Source organism: Meles meles, chromosome 2 (genome assembly GCF_922984935.1).
Source record: "Meles meles chromosome 2, mMelMel3.1 paternal haplotype, whole genome shotgun sequence".
Lineage (NCBI taxonomy): Eukaryota > Metazoa > Chordata > Mammalia > Carnivora > Mustelidae > Meles > Meles meles.
In genome coordinates this window covers 118,564,962-118,590,662 of record NC_060067.1, presented here as the reverse complement: position 1 = coordinate 118,590,662, position 25,701 = coordinate 118,564,962, and the positions used below count along the sequence as shown (strand labels likewise).

Below are 25,701 nucleotides of genomic sequence, written 5' to 3'. Positions count from 1 at the left end.
AACACTTAAAAATGGTTAAGATGGTAAATTTTATGCTCTGTGGATTTTACCACAATTACAATTAAATGAAACAAATATATAAATAAATTTGAAAAAGTCAATCAAAAAAGAAATAAAAGAATAGAGGAGATAGCAAACTATTACACTAGCTAAGACATGAGATAATAAGGACCCAATCTTTATTAAAATACACTATTTTTTTCACCTATCTATTTTTTTAATACATAATGTGTTGAAAATTTACTGATTTATAAGTAGTATACCAGATCAAACAGTACTCACTGGTGTAGTGTGTATGTGTTATGGGTAGTGTATGGTGAACATTATCAGATAATGCTATAAATTCTATGATAGAATTATGTTTAGGAATAAAGACCCATAACTCACTGTCATTAGGAAGGAGTTTCTAGAAATGATGCTTGAAGGACAAAAAAAAAAAAAATCACCCTGGTTGACAGAAATATTGGAAGCAGCAATATTAGCATGTACAAAATACAATACTGGAGAGTAGTGCACATTTGGAAAACTACATATGGTACAATGTGGTTGGAATAAAGTCCATAGTCAGTGAAATTTTAAGTCATGACATTGGAAACAGGTTTATTCCTTAAGAAGTATAATCAACCAAGATACTGCTCCACATAGTATTCTATCAGAAATATAACTCTTATTTTTCTTTTTAATTAGGTCATTTATTTTGTGATTAGTGGCTTTAAGAAATGTAATCAGGTCTGTATTAGAAAAAAATGTGAAATAACAGTACAAATGAAGTGTGTTTTATTGAGAACATTCATTCTAGCACTTTAATGGAAGATAATTCTCCATGGGTCTGTAGTATTTTTCCATGTCCTGTGAGCAAAGGTACTGTCTTTGTTACAGACTGTATTTTCAAGAATATTTGTATAGAGAATGGCCTTAAGAGAGATAGTGTCTCCCTTTGGAACTAAGGGAAGGTGTGGTTACTACCCATTGTGAGATATTTGAGTGTTTAAGTTTACACTTCTCTCCTGTAATGCAACCCACTGCATGTACAGATGTCACCTGTCTCCCTTTGCATTTCCCTGTGGGAATTTAGGCTCAGAAATGGCATTAGAAAATGCTCATACTCTAGACTTGGCTATAGCTGTGAGTGATAAAGTCCTTTGTTTCTCACCCAGGAGTCTTATGGCTTCTTTTAGCATCCATGAAACTGGGCTTGGGAATTTGTCAGCTTCTATGTAAGGTAAAGTCTTAGACTTTTCATTTGACAGTTTTGGTGATGAGGCTAAGATGCTGACAGATATTTTATTTCTGAAAGAGGATGGATAAAGGTTGATTAACAGGATTTGAGGAAAGTCTACAGGAATTGGTAGCAAACCTGCTGACCAGAGTATATGGTCAACCAGGAAATAAGTGGTTCTTGACTTCATTGCCTTTTAAAAGAAGGTATTGAAATGGTGGTTGCAGATAGAATACTAGGAAGTAGATGTAAAGAGATCTTGACAGTGCGGGGTTTGTTGCAGGCCTTCCTCTTCACAGGGAGAGGAGGAGGATTTCCTAGCCATTCTGGTTGTCAGGCTAAAACAACTAGAACCAAGATTTTTGCTAGATGGACAGAATTTCACCCCCTTTGAGAAAACAGTTACAGAATCTTGCACACAAACACTGAAGGTGAAGGTAGAATTTGTGACTGCTATAGACAGAAACTAGGCAAATCATAACAACACTGGCTGGTTTACTTGGGAAATGAGGGCCCTGGGAATAAAACACTTATTACAGAATAATGGCAACCCTTGGTTGTTTTATGGCCCAATCCCTCTTGCAGTCTACCAACCTTAAATGTATGCAGACGTGACAGTAGAAGGTCTCAGAGTAATTTTTTTAGTGGGTTCTAGAGGCTATAAGGAGCTTTGACTTGGTGAAATTTCTGAGATAAACTGCCATGGTAAACTATAGATGATGTATTGACTAGTATTCAGGCTCATACTGCCATGGATTGGATTTATAATGCTGATGAAGGTGACCTACTGGAGAAGGAGACACTAACCCCCAAAATTTTAGATAAATTCTTGCTCTCATTTCTGCTACCCAGGATAACTTCCCTAGTGCTTATGATGAAACCAGGTGAGAACTTGAGAGATGTTATGGCAGTGGGGCAGTAAGTGATATGGATTAATATGGACTCCGTAGAATATTTGCTGCTGTAAGAGCCAAGCCCAAGGCAGCCAAAGAAAGTGCCATGTTGGAGGCATTGTCAATTTGTGCTCCCCATTTGGGAAAGAGTAAAAATTGTTAAAAACCCTTATGTTCCCTAGAGCACCATATATGGCCCTGATACTATATTATTGGTATAAAACCAGGAATTAACTTGCCTCCCTTTTTGAAACACATCCATTATTGAGGTGGTCTTTCAGGTATTTGACCAATCAAGTATTGACCTTCAAGTATTTGACCAATCAAGTATTGACCTTCAAGTATTTAAGGAAATACTGCCAGTAGATCATATAGCTATCAGATGACTGTAGAGATCTCTTCAAAACTAGGTTGTCTGTGATACTGGTGGGTTTTCGCAGAGGAATAAGTGGCTCATTATTAATGTGCATTCAGTGTGTAGTTATCCCAACAATGGGAATAACCAGTTCAAAAAAATGGTACAATATTTCTTCCTGCCTTTAGATGCAGTGATCAACAATATGACATTGGCTCTTGAAGGCATTCACATTCAGGTTAGCCTCAACTCGCTGACCAGGGTCATCATGGGTAATAGATTTGCTCTAGACTTTTTCCTTGTCTGCCAAGGCTGAGTCTATGCAATGTTTAATACTTATTGCTTTACCTTGGTTAATATCTTGGGTCGTGTGGAAAGGTCAGTACAGAAAGCCACTTGTTTTTGTAGAGTCAGTCCCTTAATGACTTACAGGATTTGTTCAGCCATCTGGATCTGGGACCCAGGGGGAGACTTGGTTGAGTTCAAGTCAGCTTATGTTGTTGTTCAGAGTCTTGTTGTTAGCCTAATTAAATGCTCTGTAGGATGAACTGGATGGATTGGATTCCAGCCTTTGCCACTCAGATTAATCAGAGCAGCCAAAAGGGTGTTAACATGATGGGGAAATTCTTCAAAAGTTAAGATGCTCTAGAAAAGAGTTGGGTATTGTTAAACAAAAAAACCCACTATATTCTCTGTGTATCTCTCATACTTTGGTACCTCCTGTAAGCAGAAGCACTCACTGCCTTTATGCCAGAATATTTTTCAAGAATGTTTAATTGTGGACAGACTTGGAAGGTACAGTGCCTTATTCTAAAACAAATGGCAGGTATACTTAGGCACATTATCAAAGATTTGCATATTACTGGCACCCCTCCAACCAGCTTCATCTTCTGTAATATTACTAAGTTCATGTACACATATCACATGGCTCTCTTTGTGTTGACTTGTGGGAATGGGTACTTAGGAAGTTATCACACACACAGAAAATGCTGACCCTCGCTATTGTTACTGGTGTGGGTAATAAAGTTCTTTGTGCCTGACTCAAAGTCTGTGTCTTCTTTTAGCAAACATAAAATTGTGGTAGGCTAAAGCTTGAAGATGGGGTAAAATAGATACTTCATACACACTTCTTCATAGATATGTTATATTTGAAGTGATAAAACAATATTAATGTGTTGTTGAAGCTAATTTTCAGAGAGGGGGTTATATTCCACCAACATTTATGACTAGGTAATAAAATCTCACTTGTACTGAAATTTAGTTCCATAAAATGCTTTTGCTATCCAAAATCTGAACATGTGCCAAACTATAAATTAATACTGTACAGCACTGGTATAATTAGGTGAAAGTGCTAGATAATTATATGTAATCTGGGTGGCAGAATCCTGAATCATTCTAATAACAAATGGATTGTATCAACAACATATAAATAGAAAAGAGCCATGGTCTCCAAAGAAAATACCAGTAACACATCAAAAGCTGTCAATTTGTTGGAAAAAATAATATCTGAGAGATGAGATTAAACCAAATAATTAGAAAATACATAAGAAGTAAGTATTTGCTAAAAATTTAATGCTTGGACTTACATTAAACATTTTGTGAATATCATGTTCTACTTAGGTGTAGGAAACCCAGTGGAACTCAGTGTAACATTTCCTTAGAGATGATAGTAACTGAGATGAGTGTTTTTACTGATCAGATAAATATGATTTGAAATAAATAATAATTAGGTAAGTTTACTGTGGATGGAAAATTTCCATAGAAAACATTTGTAATTTTTTAAAACTAAATTTTTCAAATAGGGTAAATAATAGAAATAACATTACCTTTTTTCTGTCACACTTTTTTGCTTCATCTCTAAATTATCCTTGCCATTTAGCTCTTACTTCTTCCCTATCAATAAATTACGTTATTATATTATATATAATATATACATATACTGTAATTATGTTATTCACTCATTAATTCATTTGACAGGTATTTAATAGACATCTGTCATTCATAGCAACACTGTTCAGGTATTTATGGTGTTACTTAGAATTTAATAATTTCATGTTTCTAGAAAATCCCAGGTCTGAACTGAACTGACCTCTTCCTAACAATAGACAATGTTTGTGAATGGGCCAGTTAATTTTAGGTCTGGTAGAACTAAAACATATACTTGATTTGGTAGCTAGAATTAATAAGTAATATTTGTAAAACATTGTACCATATTCTTTCACAACTTTATCCTAACAACCAGTGTGAGCTACTTAAGCAAGACTGATTGTTTCCATTTTACAAAGAAACTAAGTCTTTAAGAGGACGCGGTCTAAAGCTAGGCTGCACAGTCAGATAGTTTCATTTACAAAAATGTGTGTCCTCTCACTATACTTGATGTATTTTTGGCAGATGACAGAGTGGGTTAAAATAAATCTAATTGCAATATGGGATCGTTCCTTATGTATCAAATTGCTTTTGAAAATTAAAGTTAAGACTGGATCTGGGTAAAACATCATTGAGGACATAAGCTCATTTAATTCTCGGCTCTTCCATATACTGAATATGCTTAAGATAGTGTACCTTGATTCTATAGCTTAGAATGGCAAGGCAAATTAATATTTTAGTATGGCAAATTTGGACCTGCTTTCAGACATAGTTGTCTAAGTTATTGTTATTACCAAAATAGCACATCATAAATTTGCAGAACACATTTGATTGTAATGCAATTAAGACATAAATTCTTGTGCAATGAATTTATATTCTTAAAGTCTCTCTACATGGAAGAGTAATATATTATATAATTTAAATATAAAGTAACTCATTTCTTGCCACATATCATAGTGTTTATGGACATCATTTAAAATGTGCAAATTAAAAAAAGTAGAATCCATAAGACTTGAAACACATTATAAAATTCCCTTAGGGAACTTGTATACAAAATATATACCCAATATGAGGGCTGGTGATGCCAATGATAAAAAGAAATAGAGACCTGCTAAAAGATAGGAACACAGGACTATTTAAAGTCTATGGTAGAGGACAATTAGGAGATCACAGGATTTAAATGGATTTAAAGGATAAGGAGCATATGAAGTAAGAGTAAAAAACACAGAATGAGAAATTATTAGTTAGGATAGACTGGGCTAGGTGGTGCCAAAAAGTTAACAAAGAAAACTCTTAATTGCTTAAATACAATACAAATTGGTTCCTTGCTCACACAAAATCCACTGTGGGTCTGGCAACTCACTAGAGGAGCTTTCCTTCGTGTTATGACTCAGAAGCTTTCTTCTTTTTGTATTGCCATCTTAATGTATGAATTTCTGGAGTATTTGGGAAGGGAGAGATAATGTTGAAGGTTTATGTCAAATGGTTTTATGGTCAAAACCTGGTCACATGGCTCTAAGATCACTCCGAGGGACTCTAATATGTAGGTTAATGTCCATCTACAAGAAAAAGTTAAAAATCTGGAGTTATGAAACAAAAAAGAATCTTTCCTCAATGTGAGATAACCATGTAAAGTTCAAGTCTCTTGGGCATCAGTGACTGAACTGTTTTCCCACATGATTAGTGGTCATGAAGTAGATAAAATGCTTTGACTATTAGGGAAGGGGGGAAATAGTGTATCAGAGGAACCATTTGCTTGATATGATGAGGAGGACTGATGATAATAGAGTTAAGATGGTGTGATGGAAACCTTTGAAATAAAGAAATGGCAGTTTAACTTTTTATGGAAATTGGGGTATGTATTACATGGTTAAGAATGAGAGAGATTCTCAGAATTATATTAAAGCACCAGTCATTGTGATAAGCATTCTGAATGTCTCAGAAAGTGGTTAACAAAAAAGAAATACTTCATGGGGTGAATGGATGATGAAGGTGAAGTAAGAAAATGATAAAAATGGATTCTTCTTATAAAAATGCATGTAGATTAAATAAATCTTCTGGCACTAATTTTGATAAATTTTAAACAGTAATACTGCATTACATACAATTATATTAAGTTGGTAATGACCTTTATGTTCAAGACATTTGATATATTATTACTTTATTATTTGTGTCTTCACCTAGAGTAATATTAATTTTTGAATGTTTGCTTTTTTATTATATGTATATAATAAAATTATATGTATATAATAAATATAAAGATGACACCTTTAACTTCAATTGTAATTGTCTTGCCTCTCAGAGTTCCTTTATATTCTTTGATTTTCATTATTTTTCAATTTGATTATTCTACTGTTTTATTTTTATAATTGCTTTAGAAATGTGTTCTATTTTCTGAAAATATTTCAACTCATTCTAAGTTTTTTTTAAATATTTTTTATTTATTAGAGAGAGAGGGCAAAGGGAGAGGGAGAAACAAGCTCCCCACTGAGCAGGGAGCCTGGTGTGGGACTCCATCCCAGGACCCTGGGATCATGACCTGAAACAAAGATAGACTTAACGGACTAAGCCACCCAGGTGCCTCTCTTCTAAGTTTCTGTTACCTGGATCTAGCCATATGAGACGTTGTCATTGTTCCTATCTTTAAAGCTTTTGGTTGACAACCATTTTCAATCTCCATTTTCGAGGTGAGAAATAGTTTCATTTATGATGGCGTGACATTCTTAGGAACAGGTATTTAATAAAGAGCCAATTCATTCAAGAAATGTGAGGTATTGTGCACTCTCTTCATGCACCCCAAAAGTTTAAAGTCCAGTAGGCACAAGAAATAATTCAGGAACTGATGGTGATGCAGTAAAAAGTGATAAAATAGTAGTAAGTCTAAATGATGTGAAAACACAAAGGAAGATGATTAGCTCAGCCCAGACAGTTGGATGTTGGTGGCAGTCAGGACTGTTGGACAGCCCAGGGCCAAAGTCTTCAAAGAATGCAGCAGGAGCAGAGGAACTAAAAATGAAAAAACAATGCCTCCTGTGGTCAAGGATTATTACAGGAGGGCACAGTAGCTCTAGCAGGAATGCAAATCTGGGAAACCAGTCTTATCCAGCCACGACTATACACCCATGTGATAATTAGTATTTGGGATAATTAGCACAGAAGGGAACAACCAGGTAGGATTTTTGACATTCTGAATTATTTTGAGTTATCATTTTAAGATACAAAATGTATTTTATTTCATTATTCTTCAAGATTTTCCTCAAATTTATGAAGCACATTTGCAAAGTCTGTCTTTTAGAAACAATGGTGCATTTTAGAGTAAAATGATAAAAACAATAGCCTCATAAAAATAAAAGGCCTGATTTCATCTTTATTTGCTTTATATATATGTGTGTATTATATATAAAATGCAAATAAATTAATATGTAACTGTATCAAGTTTTTGTTTGCTTTTTAATACTTTCACACCAACAAATATCATCGTGTACAGGGAATTAATAATGATTATTTTATTTCACAAACTTTATTTTATTTTAAATATAAAAATAAAATAAATAAAAATAAATAATTTAAAAAATTATTTTATTTCACAAATGTGATGATACTGTTTCTATGAAGCAAAAAAAGAAGGGGGAAATGTGCTTAATGCATTTTGGGGTACAAAATTATTTATTATTAATAAATTATTAATTATTTTTGATCATAAAAATAAGTCTTAATCTGTAATTATAAGAATGAAAGAAAAGTGAGTTTCCAGAGCTAAAAAAAAGATTTATAGTAATATTGCAAAACAACTATAATTACATTTTATAAAAATTTGTTTAACTGATGTTTCTCCAAACCTACATTTTTCTTTAATCTTCATTATTTATATATCCTTAGTCATTATACTATAAATTCCATTAATTTATATATTAATAAGTTGAATTGATTGGTTTGCATTGATGGGTTTTAGGTATTGAATTAGATTTCTGTTAATTAGGCAGTTCTTGATTAGATTTCTTAATAGTAGTTGTATGTAGTAAAAACTGATGTCAATAGTTGGACAGGATAAAATATTCCAATTTTGTCTTTAACTTTACAAGTGATTTAGATAAAATAAAAATATTTATCTAAATTTTATATTGATCTAAGGAGAGGGGTAAATTCATTTGAAAATCTTATATTAACTAAATAAGTTAGCAAACATGCCAAACTAAAGAAATGAACCAATTCTATTTTGGTGTGATGCTCATCTAGGACAGTTTTCTCTGATATGCATCCTGATGATATTGTCTTCTACATTTTAGATGCAACTAATATTGACATGTATGTGATATTTATGAATGTTTATTTTATGAGTGCACATATTTTTATTATAGAGTATATGTCAACACTGTGTTTTTTTTTTTTAAAGATTTTATTTATTTATTTGACAGACATCACAAGTAGGCAGAGAGGTAGGCAGAGAGAGAGAGAGGAGGAAGCAGGCTCCCTGCTGAGCAGAGAGCCTGATGCGGGGCTCGATCCCAGGACCCTGGGATCATGACCTGAGCCGAAGGCAGAGGCTTTAACCCACTGAGCCACCCAAGCACCCCAACATTGTGTGTTTTAAACTAATCCTTCCAAGACGAAATCGGACTTTCTACCTTTATAGATCACTACAGATATTTAAGGACTGAAGACATTGCTCTGATGATAAAGCACTCTAAACTAGTTACGTCCATACATTAATGTTGGTGAAATGTTTGTTTGTCTTTCTCTTGGATGATGTAACACTATTTTTATTTTAGTTATTGAAATACAATCCTTTCCCTTTATAAGCAATATAAATTCAGTCTTTCAAATAGATAGGAAGTTCTAATTTTGTGAGGGAAAAAAAGATACTCTGCAATTGCTTCTGGTATGCTACTTCTGCTTGTGAGATTGTATTCTTTGTACTTTAATACAAAGTATATTAATATGAAAATACTTCAGTAAATGGGATTGTTTTGCTTTCCAACTAGTTCCAATATGATACTTTTAACAAATGAAATACAAAGATTATATAGCTATGGATTTCTCATCAAGTCAAATAATTCTCTAATTTATATCTTATACTGTTTTAGTCAACAAGCTCAAAATTCAGGACTGTGTGTTATTTGTCCAGAACCTGACATATAGAAAGTTCTGAATAAATATTAATTGATTAAATTAAATTATTAATGTATATGCTACATGCTGTAGGAGCTACAAAGGGAGGACAATACACCATCTTTACTTTCAAAACAATATAAGTAAGAATAATATAAGCTACATTGAAAAAATTAATGTTAGTAATTTTTTAATTTTTTATTTAAATTCCAGTTAGATAACATACAGTGTAATGTTAGTTTCAGGTGTATAAAATAGTTATTCAGCACTTCTGTACAACACCTGGTGTTTACCACAAGTACACTCCTTAATCCCCATTCTAATATTAGTTATTTTTTTAGCTAACAGAAATTATGAAGATGAGGGAATCTTTAAAAAGGGAATGGAACATTGATGTGACCTTGGTGAAAATGTAAACAAAAAAAGGCATTTGGTTCAATTCGTAACTGTGAAAAAGAAATAAAATGTCAAGCAAAATTTGAAAGGTCAGATTTTTTTTTTTTAACATGTTCAAACAGCATAGTGAAGGATTATTTGTGTGGGAAAGGAATTACAGATAGAGAAAGTAGATTATCAGGGATGATTTGTTCTGATTTTAAGGGAAAGTGTGAATTGCAGCCCAAAGAGATTAGCTAAACTGTTTGAGAGACCATAGAAGTTAGAAAAAAATAGGAGCATAATTGTTTGGGAAGTTTTAAGGAAACCAGTCTAGACCTCTTTTTGCTCACTTACTTCCAAACATGTAGTGTGTCCAAACATCTAGTAAAATGCTAGTAGCCTTAAACAAACAAACAATTAGTTCTTGGTATTTGAGCGGAATTCCTTTAAACTACCAAGACACCACACACACACACACACAGACACACACATACACACACACACGCCCTCCCTTAGAAATTCTAAGACTACTAAACTAGTGTAGGCCTAGTAATTTAGAGTCCTTAAACATTCCTTTGTATTATACATGAATATCTTTTCTGGATAATGTATTTTCCTTAAAACATCTAATAGTTTAAAAAAATGGTGTCCTAAAAAGGACACAATTATTCTTCATCAAAATATTTTGGCAATAAGATACTTCTTATTAACTGAGATGTTATTACAATATGATAAGTAAGATATTATTAAGTAAAGGAGTCATTATTTTCTATTCTCTGTAGTGATTGAACACTAAAGATTCTGAGAGTACAGGCGCTCTCTGCTCAGAGGTAGCACAAAGAATGAGGCAGTCAGACATTTTTTCTCTAGCAAGAAGTACAATGAGTAGTCCGTATGATTTCCTAGGCAAATGCATTCTGCTTAGTGTGGGTGCAGTTGGTAGTCTTATGGTTCATGAGAACCAGTGCATATTGCACATAAAGGAAGAAAATTTAAAGAAAGGTTTTTAAACTTTATCATTGTTTTCCTATCAAGAAACATTTTTTAGCACTATTATAAGTAATGTTGTAAAAAATGTCTGTGATTTAATAAAGTATAAATATGTTATCTTATATATTCTCTTTCAGCATTTGAGGCAGGGGGATATACCAGTGCAGTGAAAGAAATGCAAATGGCATTTTCAGAAACCAGTGGATATGTTTGGTTGTTGTAATTTGTAGGAAGCAATTTTGGAGAGATAGATGGAGAGCATATTTTAGGATTTTTGAATGACAATAATTACTATTTATTCTGTAGAAACACACTATTGATAGCTTTTTGTGTGTTAGGTAATGAAGGAATATATACAAATCGATATTTTCATAAGAATAATCTTAAAAAAGTGTGTAGAGAAAATTGAAGAATTAGTATGATTCTTGGCAAAAAGTTGACAGGGACACCAACTAGGAGATGATAGAGTACATGTCGTGACTTTGGAGTTCTTACTAGTACACAAATAAGAATGAATCCTAGAAATAATAATCTCTCTCTATAATATGTATTTTAAAATATTAGAAAATTTCAAATATTCTAGTTGTTAGATCATTCTTTTTCACATAACCATGTTCATCTCTAGCCAGTTGCACATAGTGTAACTATAGGATTTTATTGAACAAATGTTGCTTTCATTGGAGATAAGACTATTTGACAAAAATAATTTGTGTTGCTTTATTGACAGTGGCATAGAAATCAAGGAGATGTCAGGTTTAGAATCAAAGAGATGTCATCTGTGACATTTGGTTCTGCTTGTTCATGAAAATAGATTGATACCATTTTTTCTTCTTATTTTAAATGATGCTAAGAAAAAGTAAGCATTTTAAATTTAATATTTTTTAATTTTTCTATTAAGTATAGTTGGTACACAATGTTACATTAGTTTCAGGTGTACAACATAGTGATTCAAATTCTCTATGCATTATGCTGCTCTCACCACAAGTGTAGCCACTACCTATCACCATACAATGCTATTACAGTGTCATTCATTGACTATATTCCCTATTCTGTACCTTTTATTTCTGTGACTTACTCTTTCCATAACGGGAAGCCTTTATCTCCCACTGTCCTTCACCCATTTTAGCCATCCCCCTACCCTCTTTCCTCTGGCAACCATCAGCTTGTTCTTTACAAAAATATGCATTTTTAAACTAACAACAATTATATTTTAATTTTTATTTCTGAAGTTTGCTAGTTATGTAATATAGTCACACTTCCTAGTTTCCTGTTTATTTAATAAAAAAATAACTTTTTGTTTAAACCTAGTGATTCACAGACCTGTACCCCTGGGGCTAATAATACATTATATGTTTATAAAAAAATATAAAAAATTAAAAATAAAGGTCCTATCTAATAGGATCCAATAGTACAAAAAATTAATTTATTATTTATTTATTTATTTATTTATTATTATTTATTATTTATTATTAATTTATTTCCTTGCATAGATAAAATAAGAATGTTTAGAATTTAATATTAAATTTTATGTGAATTCAGATATTTGTTTAAGAGCCATAAAATTTGTGGTTGGTTGAATCCATACAAATGTTAGGTTTCCTAAAAAGTATTGAAATAGGGCTCTCTGCTCCGCAGGGAGCCTGCTTCCTCCTCTCTCTCTGCCTGCCTCTCTGCCTAGTGATTTCTCTCTGTCAAATAAATAAAATATTAAAAAAAAGTATTGAAATACAGAATATTATAGCATGATACTTGTTTTGTTATTATAGTACTTACAGAATTGTTTACCTTTTATTAGTATAAAGGGACAAAATAGCAGCTCTGGGCATAGCTTTCAGAACTTCATTTTGCTGAATATTTCATATTTAAATACAAGGAGACACATAATTTTAAAATTTAAATTCAGTTAATTAACATATATGATGTATTATTAGTTTCAGAGCTAGAGCTTAGTCATTCGTCAGTCTTATATAATACCCTGTGCTCGTTATATCACGTGCCTTCTTTAATGTCCATCACCCATTTATGTCATCCCCTCACCCCTTTCCCTCCAGCAACCCTCCATTTGTTCCCCATGATTAAGAGTTTCTTACAGTTTAGCTCCCTCTCTGGTTTCGTCTTGTTTTATTTTTCCCTCCCTTGCCCTGTAATCCTCTGTTTTATTTCTTAAATTCTACATATGAGTGAGATCATATGATAATTTTCTTTCTCTGATTGACTTATTTTGCTTACATAATGCCCTCTAAGTTCCATCCAGGTCATAGCAAATGGTAAGATTTCAATTTTCTGATGGCTGCATAATATCCCATTATATGTATGTATGTACGTATATATGTATGTATCTTCACATCTTTATCCATTCATCTGTTGATGGACAGCTTGGCTCTTTCCATAGTTTGGCTGTTGTGGACATTGCTTCTATAAACATTGGGGTACAGGTGCCCCTTCAGATCTGTACATTTGTATCTTTGAGGTAAATACCAGCAGTGCAGTTGCTAGGTTGTAGGGTAGCTCTATTTTCAACTTTTTGAAGAACCTCCAAACTGTTTTCCAGAGAGGCTGCACCAGCTTGTATTCCCACCAACAGGAGACACATGATAATTAAACTACAGTATTCTCCTTTGCACATATTTATAACGATAATATATTATTTTAATGAACAACATAAGACCACCATTCATATTTGCAAAATGTATGTTTTTGGACTTGTGGGAAGTCTTATGAATAGGTGGTGATAGAATTAAGACATATTTCTGAAAATATTTATTAAAAATATATTTTGCACTACATAAATCCATACAGTAAATCAGCACCTAGCAAAGAGCACGGTGTGTTCGGAAATATTTCACAGCTGCCATGTTGAAAGGTGAAGGTAATTCTATCAGAATGATGGAGTATGCTTTCTTTACACAATCAGGAAATCAAAATCAAATAACTGTCCTCAGAGCGGTAGTTATGAAATATTGTTGTGTTAATTTCTCTTTCCAAAAAATAGCAGTGAAATCATATCATTAAAAAATATATCCATGTATTGGTGTGTTTTCCTTTTTTTCTCCACTGCATATATAGGTACTCAACTCATCAATAATTATATGTATCCAGCTTATTCTGATGCCTGCTTTGGATGATGTATGTAACTTGCCACTTTTATACTTCTCTTTTTTTTATAATTTGTGATTTATCTTTTTGGGGTAATACGAATTATTTTAAGACTCTTGCCAGGTCTAATCATTTTTACCAAGTAGAGGCAAGTATAATTAATTGTAAGGCAAATCTCAGAATGTATTTTTAGGATCACACTGGAAAATTTGACTAAAGGTCTTCTATAATAGCTACATCATGCATTTTTGATAATAAATAATATTTTCAAAAATAATATTTTGGGTTATTCTTTGGAGACACCTATGATTAGAAAAAAAAAAAACCAAGAATATTGGAGAATGATCTGTATATCCTAGCAGTCCCTGATTATGTAGAATGACTAAAAGAAGAATGCAGACCAGATTGACTACCTCTTATTAATTTGAGTAGTCATCTCTTTACTTTTCTTTTTTTCCTTTGGTTCTTCACTTTTAGATCAAGTAATGATCATAGAATTCCCACTATGTCAATTAAATATTTCATAAACAAATATGTAAGTCCAGATTAGGATGGCATATGTTGCCTTTTAGATAAGGTAAGCCTATGTGGATAATCTTTTGACTAAAATAGAGCAGTATAAATATGCAATTAATAACATCTTTATAATGTCACAATTAAAAAATGTTTTAATAATTTAATAATATCCTTTGATGGAATTCTTTCTTTTTTAAACAATGCTTCCTTTTATGATGACATGTCTCAGCTTTATTTTTAGCAGGATCATAATTACTATCTTCATTGCAATAAGCAATGCTAAAGGATTATTTTAGAATGGGTCTTATGGAATGACTACATATTAATGGAATGATCAGAATTTGTTTTTTCAATTTAGTAGCTTCAGAAATTCATTTTTATTATTTCAGCCAATAGCAACCAGGCTCTGGAGAATTGCTTCGCACTTAACCAAATACAGGCAATTGATTATTTAAAAAAATAATATATTTGTAAAAATGTTGTTTCTTTATTAGAATACAGTTATCTGTGACATCTGTGAAGGAAGAAAGCATGCTCTATTAGGTTCATTGTTATATCCCTAGGGTTTAGAAGATTAATTTTGGAATTACTACATTAATAACTTTTTAGTTTACTTTTAATGGGTCTAAGTCATTTGGGAGATTACATGAGTAATCAGTGTTACTGATAGATTTTTAAATGTCTATTTAGAGAATACTTAGTAGTAATTGTACTTGATTTAATATCCAATTTATCAATATTATGAATTTAGTAAATAATTAGCATTTCATTATAATTAACCAACTCTTCAAAATATCCATACAAATGTTACATATCCATAAATAGGAATATGGATTAAATTAAATTTTCCATGGCCTTTAAACCTTGATTCAAATTTTATATAATCAAATTCTTCCTAAGGTAGTATTAAAATACCAAATCTAACATGACAATTTATCTTAAATGCTTTAGGCACTTTTAAAGAAAAAGCATATAGTAATCCGAAAGCCTATCATATGCTTACCTTAAAACTGGTTAATAATATGCTGATACTAGGAATTTACTTTCTTTTTATCTTTTTTCTTCTTACACTTTGCTGACATGGAGATTTTCATATTTCCCTAGGAATTCAAAGATATCTGAGACTATTTCAAAGCTTTCTGAGAGTTTCCTAAGATTTAATAACCATGCTAGAATTAAAAGAAAAGGAAAGTCATCTCTTATACTTGCACATTCTGGGTTTTTAATTAGAAAATTTTTTGTGTAGTCATTGGAATTTGCTATACATTCAGAGAAAATTGAAATTGAGGATACTCTCCTTCAGGTCGGACTTCCTTTTTACAATTAAAATCTAATTGTTAAATGCTTTTATGCCTTTACTTATTTAAGTTCAAGCCTAGCTTTTAATTTTGTGAAATACTGATGTTTTCTTACAAAATGATTTGTTTTTTAAGTCCAAATTGTTTGTGTTACAAAACAGTTTCCCTGTTACTATGATATATAGGTCTGGTGTATGAACATTATTAAAAATTCATGCACTTTCATTATTACATCTTTATAATGTAGAGCTATCTACCTTTTTATCTTCTAGGAGGTGAGAGACTATTTCTGCTTAGTTACCACTTCTAGAAATTCCACTAATTTATCAAATGTGTGAAACACATAGTTGTGCCCTGTTAGACACATGGTGTGATCATTAGTGTTAATTAACTGCTGGACTCCTTTTCCATTTGGTTATTATGTGTGACCCATCAGAGCTGATCAATATTTTCTATTCCTGGTACAGAATTACTTTTGATGCTGCTACTTTGATGTTTACAGATCTCTCCTTACACAAACGGAAAGAAATATAAGTCATATTATATACATACATATACATAGAAAAATAAAATAATAAAATACCCATATATTCACTATTATTGGAAAACAATAGAAATTAAAGGAATTTTACCCTTTATGTGCTTTTTTGTGTATGAGCCCCTCTTTATTTTTTTGTTTCAAGTTTCTGTTTAAATTCCAGTTAACATACAGTAATACTAGTTTCAGTAGTGGAATTTAGTGATACATCACTTATGTATGACACCCAGTATGAGCACCTCTTATATCCTTTATGTCAGCATTTCTATTTGAGTATTATGAACTCTTAGCCTTCAACAGACTCAAGCTGTTACTCTAGCCATACTTTTTCTTTTTCATGTTCATATGTCAGAGATTAGCCAGGGTGAAGCCATTCGGGTTTCCTTAGCTTTTCAAAACCACCTCTGAGTTTTTTGTTTTTTTTTTAAAGATGAAACTTGTTTTCTGGCAACAAATGGATGACACAGAATCAGTGCTTGTTTGTTTGTTTCTTTGTTTGTTTTTTCTTGTTATTTTTCCCCTTTCCCCAAGGAGCCCTGTTTTTTGTTTTTTGCTGGTGGATGGATATTGGGCAGCAAGTATCTGGATTGCCCATACATGCTCGCTGAGGCCAAAAGTATTGTTACTGCTATTGGTCTCTTTTAAGGAGAGATGTGGAAGAGGTAAACTATTTTTAGGTTCGTATTGATCTTCTTCTATAACATATGTTGCTGCATCTTCTCTCTTTTTACTATGAGGTTTTACCAGATTTGAAGACTCCACTACACTGACAGGAAAGTGCTTTGTAAGCAAGATATCAAAACAATTAGAATTAGTAGATTTAGGAGCAATTCATTTAGATTGGTGGTTAATGGACCCATCCTAATCCAAATGTCAAGGGTAACCTGCAAAATGTAAGCTGTGCAGTGCAGTAAGTTTTCCAAATTTTTTTTAAATTTTTTATTTATTTATTTTCTCAGCATAACAGTATTCATTGTTTTTGCACAACACCCAGTGCTCCATGCAACACGTGCCCTCCCTATTACCCACCACCTGGTTCCCCAACCTCCCACCCCCTGCCCCTTCAAAACCCTCAGGTTGTTTTTCAGAGTCCATAGTCTCTTACGGTTTGCCTCCCCTTCCAATTTCCTTCAACTCCCTTCTCTCCATCTCCCAATGTCCTCCATGTCATTTGTTATGCTCACAAATAAGTGAAACCATATGATACTTGACTCTCTCTACTTGACTTATTTCACTCAGCATAATCACTTCCAGTCCCGTCCATGTTGCTACAAAAGTTGGGTGTTCATCCTTTCTTTTCATTTTTTTTTTTTTTTTTTTAATAAACATATAATGTATTTTTATCCCCAGGGGTACAGGTCTGTGAATCGCCAGGTTTACACACTTCACAGCATTCACCATGGCACATACCCTCCCCAAGATCCATAACCCCCTCCCCCTCTCCCAAGCCCACCTCCCCCAGCAACCCCCAGTTTGTTTTGTGAGATTAAGAGTCACTTATGGTTTGTCTCCCTCCCAATCCCCTCTTGTTTCATTTATTCTTCTCCTACCCCCCTAACCCCTCATGTTGCATCTCCATGTCCTCATATCAGGGAGATCATATGATAGTTGTCTTTCTCCGATTGACTTATTTCACTAAGCATGATACCCTCTAGTTCCATCCATGTCGTCGCAAATGGCAAGATTTCATTTCTTTTGATGGCTGCATAGTACTCCATTGTGTATATATACTACATCTTCTTTATCCATTCATCTGTTGATGGACATCTAGGTTCTTTCCATAGTTTGGCTGTTGTAGACATTGCTGCTATAAACATTCGGGTACACGTGCCCCTTCGGATCACTATGTTTTTATCTTTAGGGTAAATACCCAGTAGTGCAATTGCTGGGTCATAGGATAGTTCTATTTTCAACATTTTGAGGAACCTCCATGCTGTTTTCCATAGTGGTTGCACCAGCTTGCATTCCCATCAACAGTGTAGGAGGGTTCCCCTTTCGCATCCTCGCCAGCATCTGTCATTTCCTGACTTGTTAATTTTAGCCATTCTGACTGGTGTGAGGTGATATCTCATTGTGGTTTTGATTTGTATTTCCCTGATGCCGAGTGATGTGGAGCACTTTTTCATGTGTCTGTTGGCCATCTGGATGTCTTCTTTGCAGAAATGTCTGTTCATGTCCTCTGCCCATTTCTTGATTGGATTGTTTGTTCTTTGGGTGTTGAGTTTGCTAAGTTCCTTATAGATTTTTGGATACTAGCCCTTTATCTGATATGTCGTTTGCAAATATCTTCTCCCATTCTGTGAGTTGTCTTTTGGTTTTGTTAACTGTTTCCTTTGCTGTGCAAAAGCTTTTGATCTTGATGAAGTCCCAATAGTTCATTTTTGCCCTTGCTTCCCTTGCCTTTGCTGATGTTCCTAGGAAGATGTTGCTGCGGCTGAGGTCGAAGAGGTTGCTGCCTGCGTTCTCCTCAAGGATTTTGATGGATTCCTTTCTCACATTGACGTCCTTCATCCATTTGGAGTCTATTTTCGTGTGTGGTGTAAGGAAGTAGTCCAATTTCATTTTTCTGCATGTGGCTGTCCAATTTTCCCAGCACCATTTATTGAAGAGGCTGTCTTTTTTCCATTGGACATTCTTTCCTGCTTTGTCGAAGATTAGTTGACTGTAGAGTTGAGGGTCTATTTCTGGGCTCTCTATTCTGTTCCATTGATCTATGTGTCTGTTTTTGTGCCAGTACCATGCTGTCTTGATGATGACAGCTTTGTAATAGAGCTTCAAGTCTAGAATTGTGATGCCACCAACTTTGTCTTTCTTTTTCAATATTCCTTCGGCTATTCGAGGTCTTTTCTGGTTCTATATAAATTTTAGGATTATTTGTTCCATTTCTTTGAAAAAAATGGATGGTATTTTGATAGGGATTGCATTAAATGTGTAGATTGCTTTAGGTAGCATAGACATTTTCACAATATTTATTCTTCCAATCCAGGAGCATGGAACATTTTTCCATTTCTTTGTGTCTACCTCAATTTCTTTCATGAGTACTTTATAGTTTTCTGCATATAGATTCTTAGCGTCTTTGGTTAGGTTTATTCCTAGGTATCTTATAGTTTTGGGTGCAATTGTAAATGGGATTGACTCCTTAATTTCTCTTCCTTCTGTCTTGTTGTTGGTGTACAGAAATGCAACTGATTTCTGTGCATTGATTTTATATCCTGACACTTTACTGAATTCCTGTACAAGTTCTAGCAGTTTTGGAGTGGAGTCTTTTGGGTTTTCCACATATAGTATCATATCATCTGCGAAGAGTGATAGTTTGACGACTTCTTTGCCGATTTGGATGCCTTTAATTTCTTTTTGTTGTCTGATTGCTGAGGCTAGGACTTCTAGTACTATGTTGAATAGCAGTGGTGATAATGGACATCCCTGCCATGTTCCTGACTTTAGCAGAAAAGCTTTCAGTTTTTCTCCATTGAGAATGATATTTGTGGTGGGTTTTTCATAGATGGCTTTGATAATATTGAGGTATGTGCCCTCTATCCCTACACTTTGAAGAGTTTTGATCAGGAAGGGATGCTGTACTTTGTCAAATGCTTTTTCAGCATCTATGGAGAGTATCATACGGTTCTTGTTCTTTCTTTTATTAATGTGTTGTATCACCTTGATTGATTTGCGGATGTTGAACCAACCCTGCAGCCCTGGAATAAATCCCACTTGGTCATGGTGAATAATCCTTTTAATGTACTGTTGAATCCTATTGGCTAGTATTTTGGCGAGAATTTTTGCATCTGTGTTCATCAAGGATATTGGTCTGTAGTTCTCTTTTTTGGTGGGATCCTTGTCTGGTTTTGGGATCAAAGTGATGCTGGCCTCATAAAATGAGTTTGGAAGTTGTCCTTCCATTTCAATTTTTTGGAACAGTTTCAGGAGAATCGGAATTAGTTCTTCTTTAAATGTTTTGGTAGAATTCCTCTGGGAAGCCGTCTGGCCCTGGGCTTTTGTTTGTTTGGAGATTTTTGATGACTGTTTCAATCTCCTTACTGGTTATGGGCCTGTTCAGGTTTTCTATTTCTTCCTGGTTCAGTTGTGGTAGTTTATATGTCTCTAGGAATGCATCCATTTCTTCCAGATTGTCAAATTTGTTGGCGTAGTGTTGCTCATAGTATGTTCTTATAATTGTCTGTATTTCCTTGGTGTTAGTTGTGATCTCTCCTCTTTCATTCATGATTTTATTTATTTGGGTCCTTTCTCTTTTCTTTCTTTTTTTTTTAATATTTTATTTATTTATTTGACAGAGAGAGATCACAAGTAGATAGAGAGGCAGGCAGAGAGAGAGAGAGAGAGAGAGAGGGAAGCAGGTTCCCTGCTGAGCAGAGAGCCCGATGCGGGACTCGATCCCAGGACCCCAAGATCATGACCTGAGCCGAAGGCAGCGGCTTAACCCACTGAGCCACCCAGGCGTCCCTTCTCTTTTCTTTTTGATAAGTTTGGCCAGGGGTAAGTTTTCCAAATTTAATTTGTTCTTTTTCTTGGTGTAATTTTCTTAAATTTAATTAATTTAAATTTAATGTAGGTATATTGGTGGCAGTGTTTTAAAAAATTTTTTCTTCTTAAAAATTAATCTTTTTTTAAATTTATTTTTTCAAGCTTTTGTTGGATGTATTAATGTAGAAATTAAAAATGCAACCTTGAAAAGATTATGAAACCTTTGGACCTCTAGAATTGTTAGAACCAGGAACCAGAAGATCTGCTACTTTGACATTTCATTTTTCAAGTAGACTTAGACTTGTCTTAACTGTATAATGAAATCCAAGGCCTCTGTGATGATGGCATTTTATATCTTATAATATCTGTCACCAAAAAGAAACTCGTCTCATGTGTGCAGAAGGTTGTGATTAGCAAATTTGGTTAAGATACCCATCTTGGATCATCTACCAAGACGGGGTTTGGCTCATGTTTTTCCAGTAGAGTAGAGACGTGGATTGGGCAGGGTGGTTTCAAATAGAAGAGGGAAATGCTGTGTTGAAAACCATAGAATCCTATAATGAAAACGATGTCCTTAGTGGGCATAACAAAAGAAAAAGGTGAAAGTCATTTTCCAGGTACTCATTTATTTCCATTCTTCTTTTGTTCCAACCTTCATTGCTTTCTAAATGTTGTTGACTGTATTAGTTTTCTGGGTTGTCATACAAAATACCACATAGTGGGAGGTTTAAACAATAGAAATTTAATTTCTTATAGTTCTAAAGGCTGGAAGTCCAAGATTACAGTGTAGGCAGGTTTGATTTCTCCTGAATCCTCTCTCCTTGGCTTGCAAATGGCTGCCTGCTTGCTGTGTCCTCACATCATTATCCCTCTGTTCCTGCTGTCAGTGTCCTAATATCCTCTTCTTAAAAACAACAACAGCAAAAACAAAAGAAAAAAACACTAGTTATATTGGATTGGGATCCACCCCTGCAACTTTATTTAAATATTATTTGTTCCTTAAAGGACTTCTCTCCAGACACATTACATTCTAAGGTACTGGGAGTTAGTACTTCAACATAATGAATTTTGGATGAAAACAAGAATATAATACTGGTCAGTGAAATTCTAAATATAAGATTAAAATTACTTAGACTAATTTGAAGCTGGATAAAGTATACATTTTCACTATAAAACATTTTTTTCTTTACCAAAATATTCTTGACCTCCAGATTAAGATTCTCTCATTTGGATAGTGCTTAATAAACACCAATAATAGTGTCTTTAGCAAATTGCCCTTTTCTAAACTCTTTCTTTTCCATGTTCAACTTGAATTATGCTTCTTTTCTTGCATTTTTGAGGATGGCAGCTTATCTTTTGTTGCCTATATTTTATAACATCTTTTGATACTATATAAATACACATCTTATTCTCAGTAGGTTTTTCCTGCCACAGTATATCATAAAATTGCCAGCAAACAGTTGATTTTTTTATAAAGTACTAGTTACCTTGTAATTAATACAGATACAATATAATACAGTAAGATAAGGACTACTGTGGCTTTCATTGGTAGAGATAATCCCTTAGATTTGGGGGGTATTTTCACCTTTCTGTTCTATTCACAGATACCACATGATTCTAAAGTTCAATAATGTTTAATTCCTTTTTTTTCTTTAAAGTGAGAATAATTTATTTAAATGTCAGCGTCCTTACTCCCCCTCTGCCCTGTGTCCTTACTTTCAATCCCTAGAATTAAGGTGTTCAGCTTCCATTTGATAATATCACTGAGCCTTTTAAAATGAAAATTTGGTTCTTTAAACATAAATAATTATGGTAATGTTCACATCAATAGGAAAAGTGGTCTGAGATAAGTGTCATTTACTACATGTAGCATCATGTACATTTGTACAAAAGTACAAAAGATGTACTTTTGTTACTTCAATGTAGTCTCTAACTGTTGAATTAGTGCTTTTTCTTAATATAGTCATCACCTATCTGTATACACAAATTAGGTCCTTATTTCTCCCTCAAAAATTCCTACCTCTGCACATCACTGTTTCCCCTCAAGACTTCTCAGTATACTCTTCTGGTTTATTTTTCTGTTTGCCCTCTTAAAGAAAGGGAAGGTGAGGGAGGGGAGGAGAAGGAAAAAAACATAATCTAGCTCTGATGTTTATGGCATTATGAAAGTCAATTAATTAATTTTTAATCTGATTATTGTTTATTTCTTCTGCTCGTCTTTCCTAATCTTAAGCAAATGATTGGCAAATGGTAACTGGATCTTTGCTTCCAAGTATGGTCTAAATTAATATCTCACAGTTGGGATTGTACACAGAATTTGTTTGATAATTCATTAAATGTGTCAGAAGAATTTCCAGATTATAAAGATAAATATAAAAAAATAAAGCTTCAGTTTACAGACTTCTATACATTTGAAAAAACCTTTAAATCTTTAGCAGTTTTAGTGGAAGTTAAGATTTTTATAATAATGTTTGGAATATTTTATTGGGCAGATAATGTTAAAGTTCATGGCATCTGTATGTGGGTTATTGCCTCAATTTCTCAGTGGTTTGGTCTCTAACTATTGATTGTGCTTTTTCTTTAGGATGTTTTGAATAATTTGGGATCTTGTGAACTGGATGAAGATGACCTAATGCTTGATCTAGAATTTTTAGAGGAACAGAATCTTCATCCTTCAGGTAAGTGTTAAGTAAATACATGAGCTCATGCAACTCTGATCCTAATCATTTATCAGTTCATTGATAAACTTTATATTGTTTAGGATGCATTCAGTCTTTTCCATTTCCAGTTTGTATATCATATGTGCAAGGCACATGCTAGGTACCATTGACATATGATTCTGGTGATCTTATAATCTATTATGGAAATACAAATCCAGTGGAAGACCATTATAAAATAGGAAAAAAATACATACAAAGGCATTTCAAAGAAAGAAATTGCAATTTAATACGTAATGGAGAATTTAATATTTCTCTTTTTGAAGGAAGAAGAAAACCGTTATGATCCCATTATTTATTTATTTTATATAACCAAATGGAGGTTTTGTAGATCAAGGTTTACTCTTCAGAATCTTAACTGCTTCCGTAATAACTGCATAGGCTAATGCTGATGCAAGAAGGTTGCAAAATTAATAACTCAATTAATTTTTAATAATTAATAACTGTCAATAATGACCACAAACACACAGAAACACTGAGTTGTAGTGTGAGATAAATAAATTATTGTTGAAGGAATTAAGAAGGGAGCTCATTATATTTGTAATAGTGTAAATCTATAGTAAAGTATAAATTGTTATATCTCCAAATCCCAAAATTACTCCTGTTAAAGTCGATGATAGGGATTGTTTATTCATGGTTGGATGTTTGGGTACAGGACAAGCTTTTGTTTACTTTTTTGTTTTTTGCTTATAACATTTTTAATAACATAGTCATTTTCAAATTGAAGTAGAAATAATATTAGGGTGCGTACAAGTCTCAGTTGGTTAAGTATCTGACTCTTGATTTTGGCTCTTGTCATGATCTCAGCGTCGTGGGGTCAAGCTGCACATCAGTCTCCATGATGGGTGTGGAGCCCGTTTTAGATTCTCTCTCTCCTTTTCTCTCTGCCCCTCCTCTGCCTCTCTCTCTGTCTCTCCTCTCTCTCTCTCAAAAAATATTAAATTGAAACTTTAAAATCTTGGCCTTCCTGCATATATTTGAGAAAATCAGCCTGCTGGATTTTATATATTATTCAATATATATTATATAATATATATATATAATATTAACTTCTAAGAATTAGACAATCTCTAAGGTTATTTCCAGTTCTAATATTTTATAATGATTTTTTTGTTTATGCAGTATTTTTCTGTTATAGATAATATCACATTAAGAATAGTCAAAAGAAGCCAGTGTTTATATTTTACATTTCACAATGTTTATATTTTATTACTCTGTACTATAGGCTGATATCCAAAGAAGTTACTTTAAATTTTTTTCCAGTTAAATACAAATTTAGGATTATCATTTTTAAAAACACTCTTGCTGTATTTGATTTGACAGATAGTCTTTTAGAAATGGAGTTTTTTTCTCATTTTTGTACAGATACATTATACAGTTTTGTCATTCATGCGTATTTATCTTAGAAGAATTACATATAGTGATGATTTACACACTTTTTGAGGGAATTTGTCAATATTTAACAAGACTATATATGCATTTACCTTTAGATTCAACTATCCAACTTCTGGAAATTTAATCAAAAACACTGGAAATATACAAAATAATGCATCCAAATATCTATTCATTGCAAGATATTTATAATTAAAAATATTGGAAACACTCAAATGTTCTTCAACCGGACATTTGTTGAATGTACAATGGTATACTAAGCAGCTATTAAAAGGATAAGAAGATGTCTCTGTGTGCTCTGGCGTGGCTGTAAGTGTATGTTGTTGATGGAGAACTTTGCAATTTTGGGTTAGACTGGCAATACCTAAATCCAGTGATCACTAACATCACCAAAATTGTAACGGCTAGACATTTTTCCCTCTCAATGCAGTGCCTGGAGAAGTACACAGCACCGCCACTCCTGCCTACATGTACTTATATCTGTTCAGTTCTCTTGACTAAATTGTGATTTTACAGGAAATATTTGGATGAGGAGAGAGGGAATCTGGCAACCAAATATAGAATGTGAGGAATTTTACAGGATAATGGCCTGGTTCCTTAAGGAAATAAATGGCATGATAAAATGGGGAGGGATATTGTAGATTAAAAGAGGCAAATGCTGTATGACATCTTTGTTGGCACACCTGAATAACTTAAAACACTATAAAAATATATTTCTGGATCAGTCAGAGAAATTTGAGAAATGACTAAATTATTACAGAATTATTTATTTTGTTGGGTATTGAATATTTTTGTTTTGTTTTTTTAAAGAAAAATTTAGAGAGAGGCATGTGGTTGAAACAGTATGGTATA

The 25,701-nt window shown here is 33.3% G+C and overlaps 1 protein-coding gene across 4 annotated transcripts in view; it reads left to right on the top strand.

The window, feature by feature from the left end:
* CCSER1 (coiled-coil serine rich protein 1) overlaps positions 1-25,701 on the top strand; it is an 877,572-nt gene that overhangs the window by 214,593 nt on the left and 637,278 nt on the right. For all 4 annotated transcript variants that reach the window (XM_045997844.1, XM_045997841.1, XM_045997843.1 and 1 more), the window contains one exon: positions 23,325-23,418. In XM_045997844.1, the coding sequence (XP_045853800.1) occupies positions 23,325-23,418 (94 nt within the window). The remainder of the gene's footprint in view (positions 1-23,324; positions 23,419-25,701) is intronic.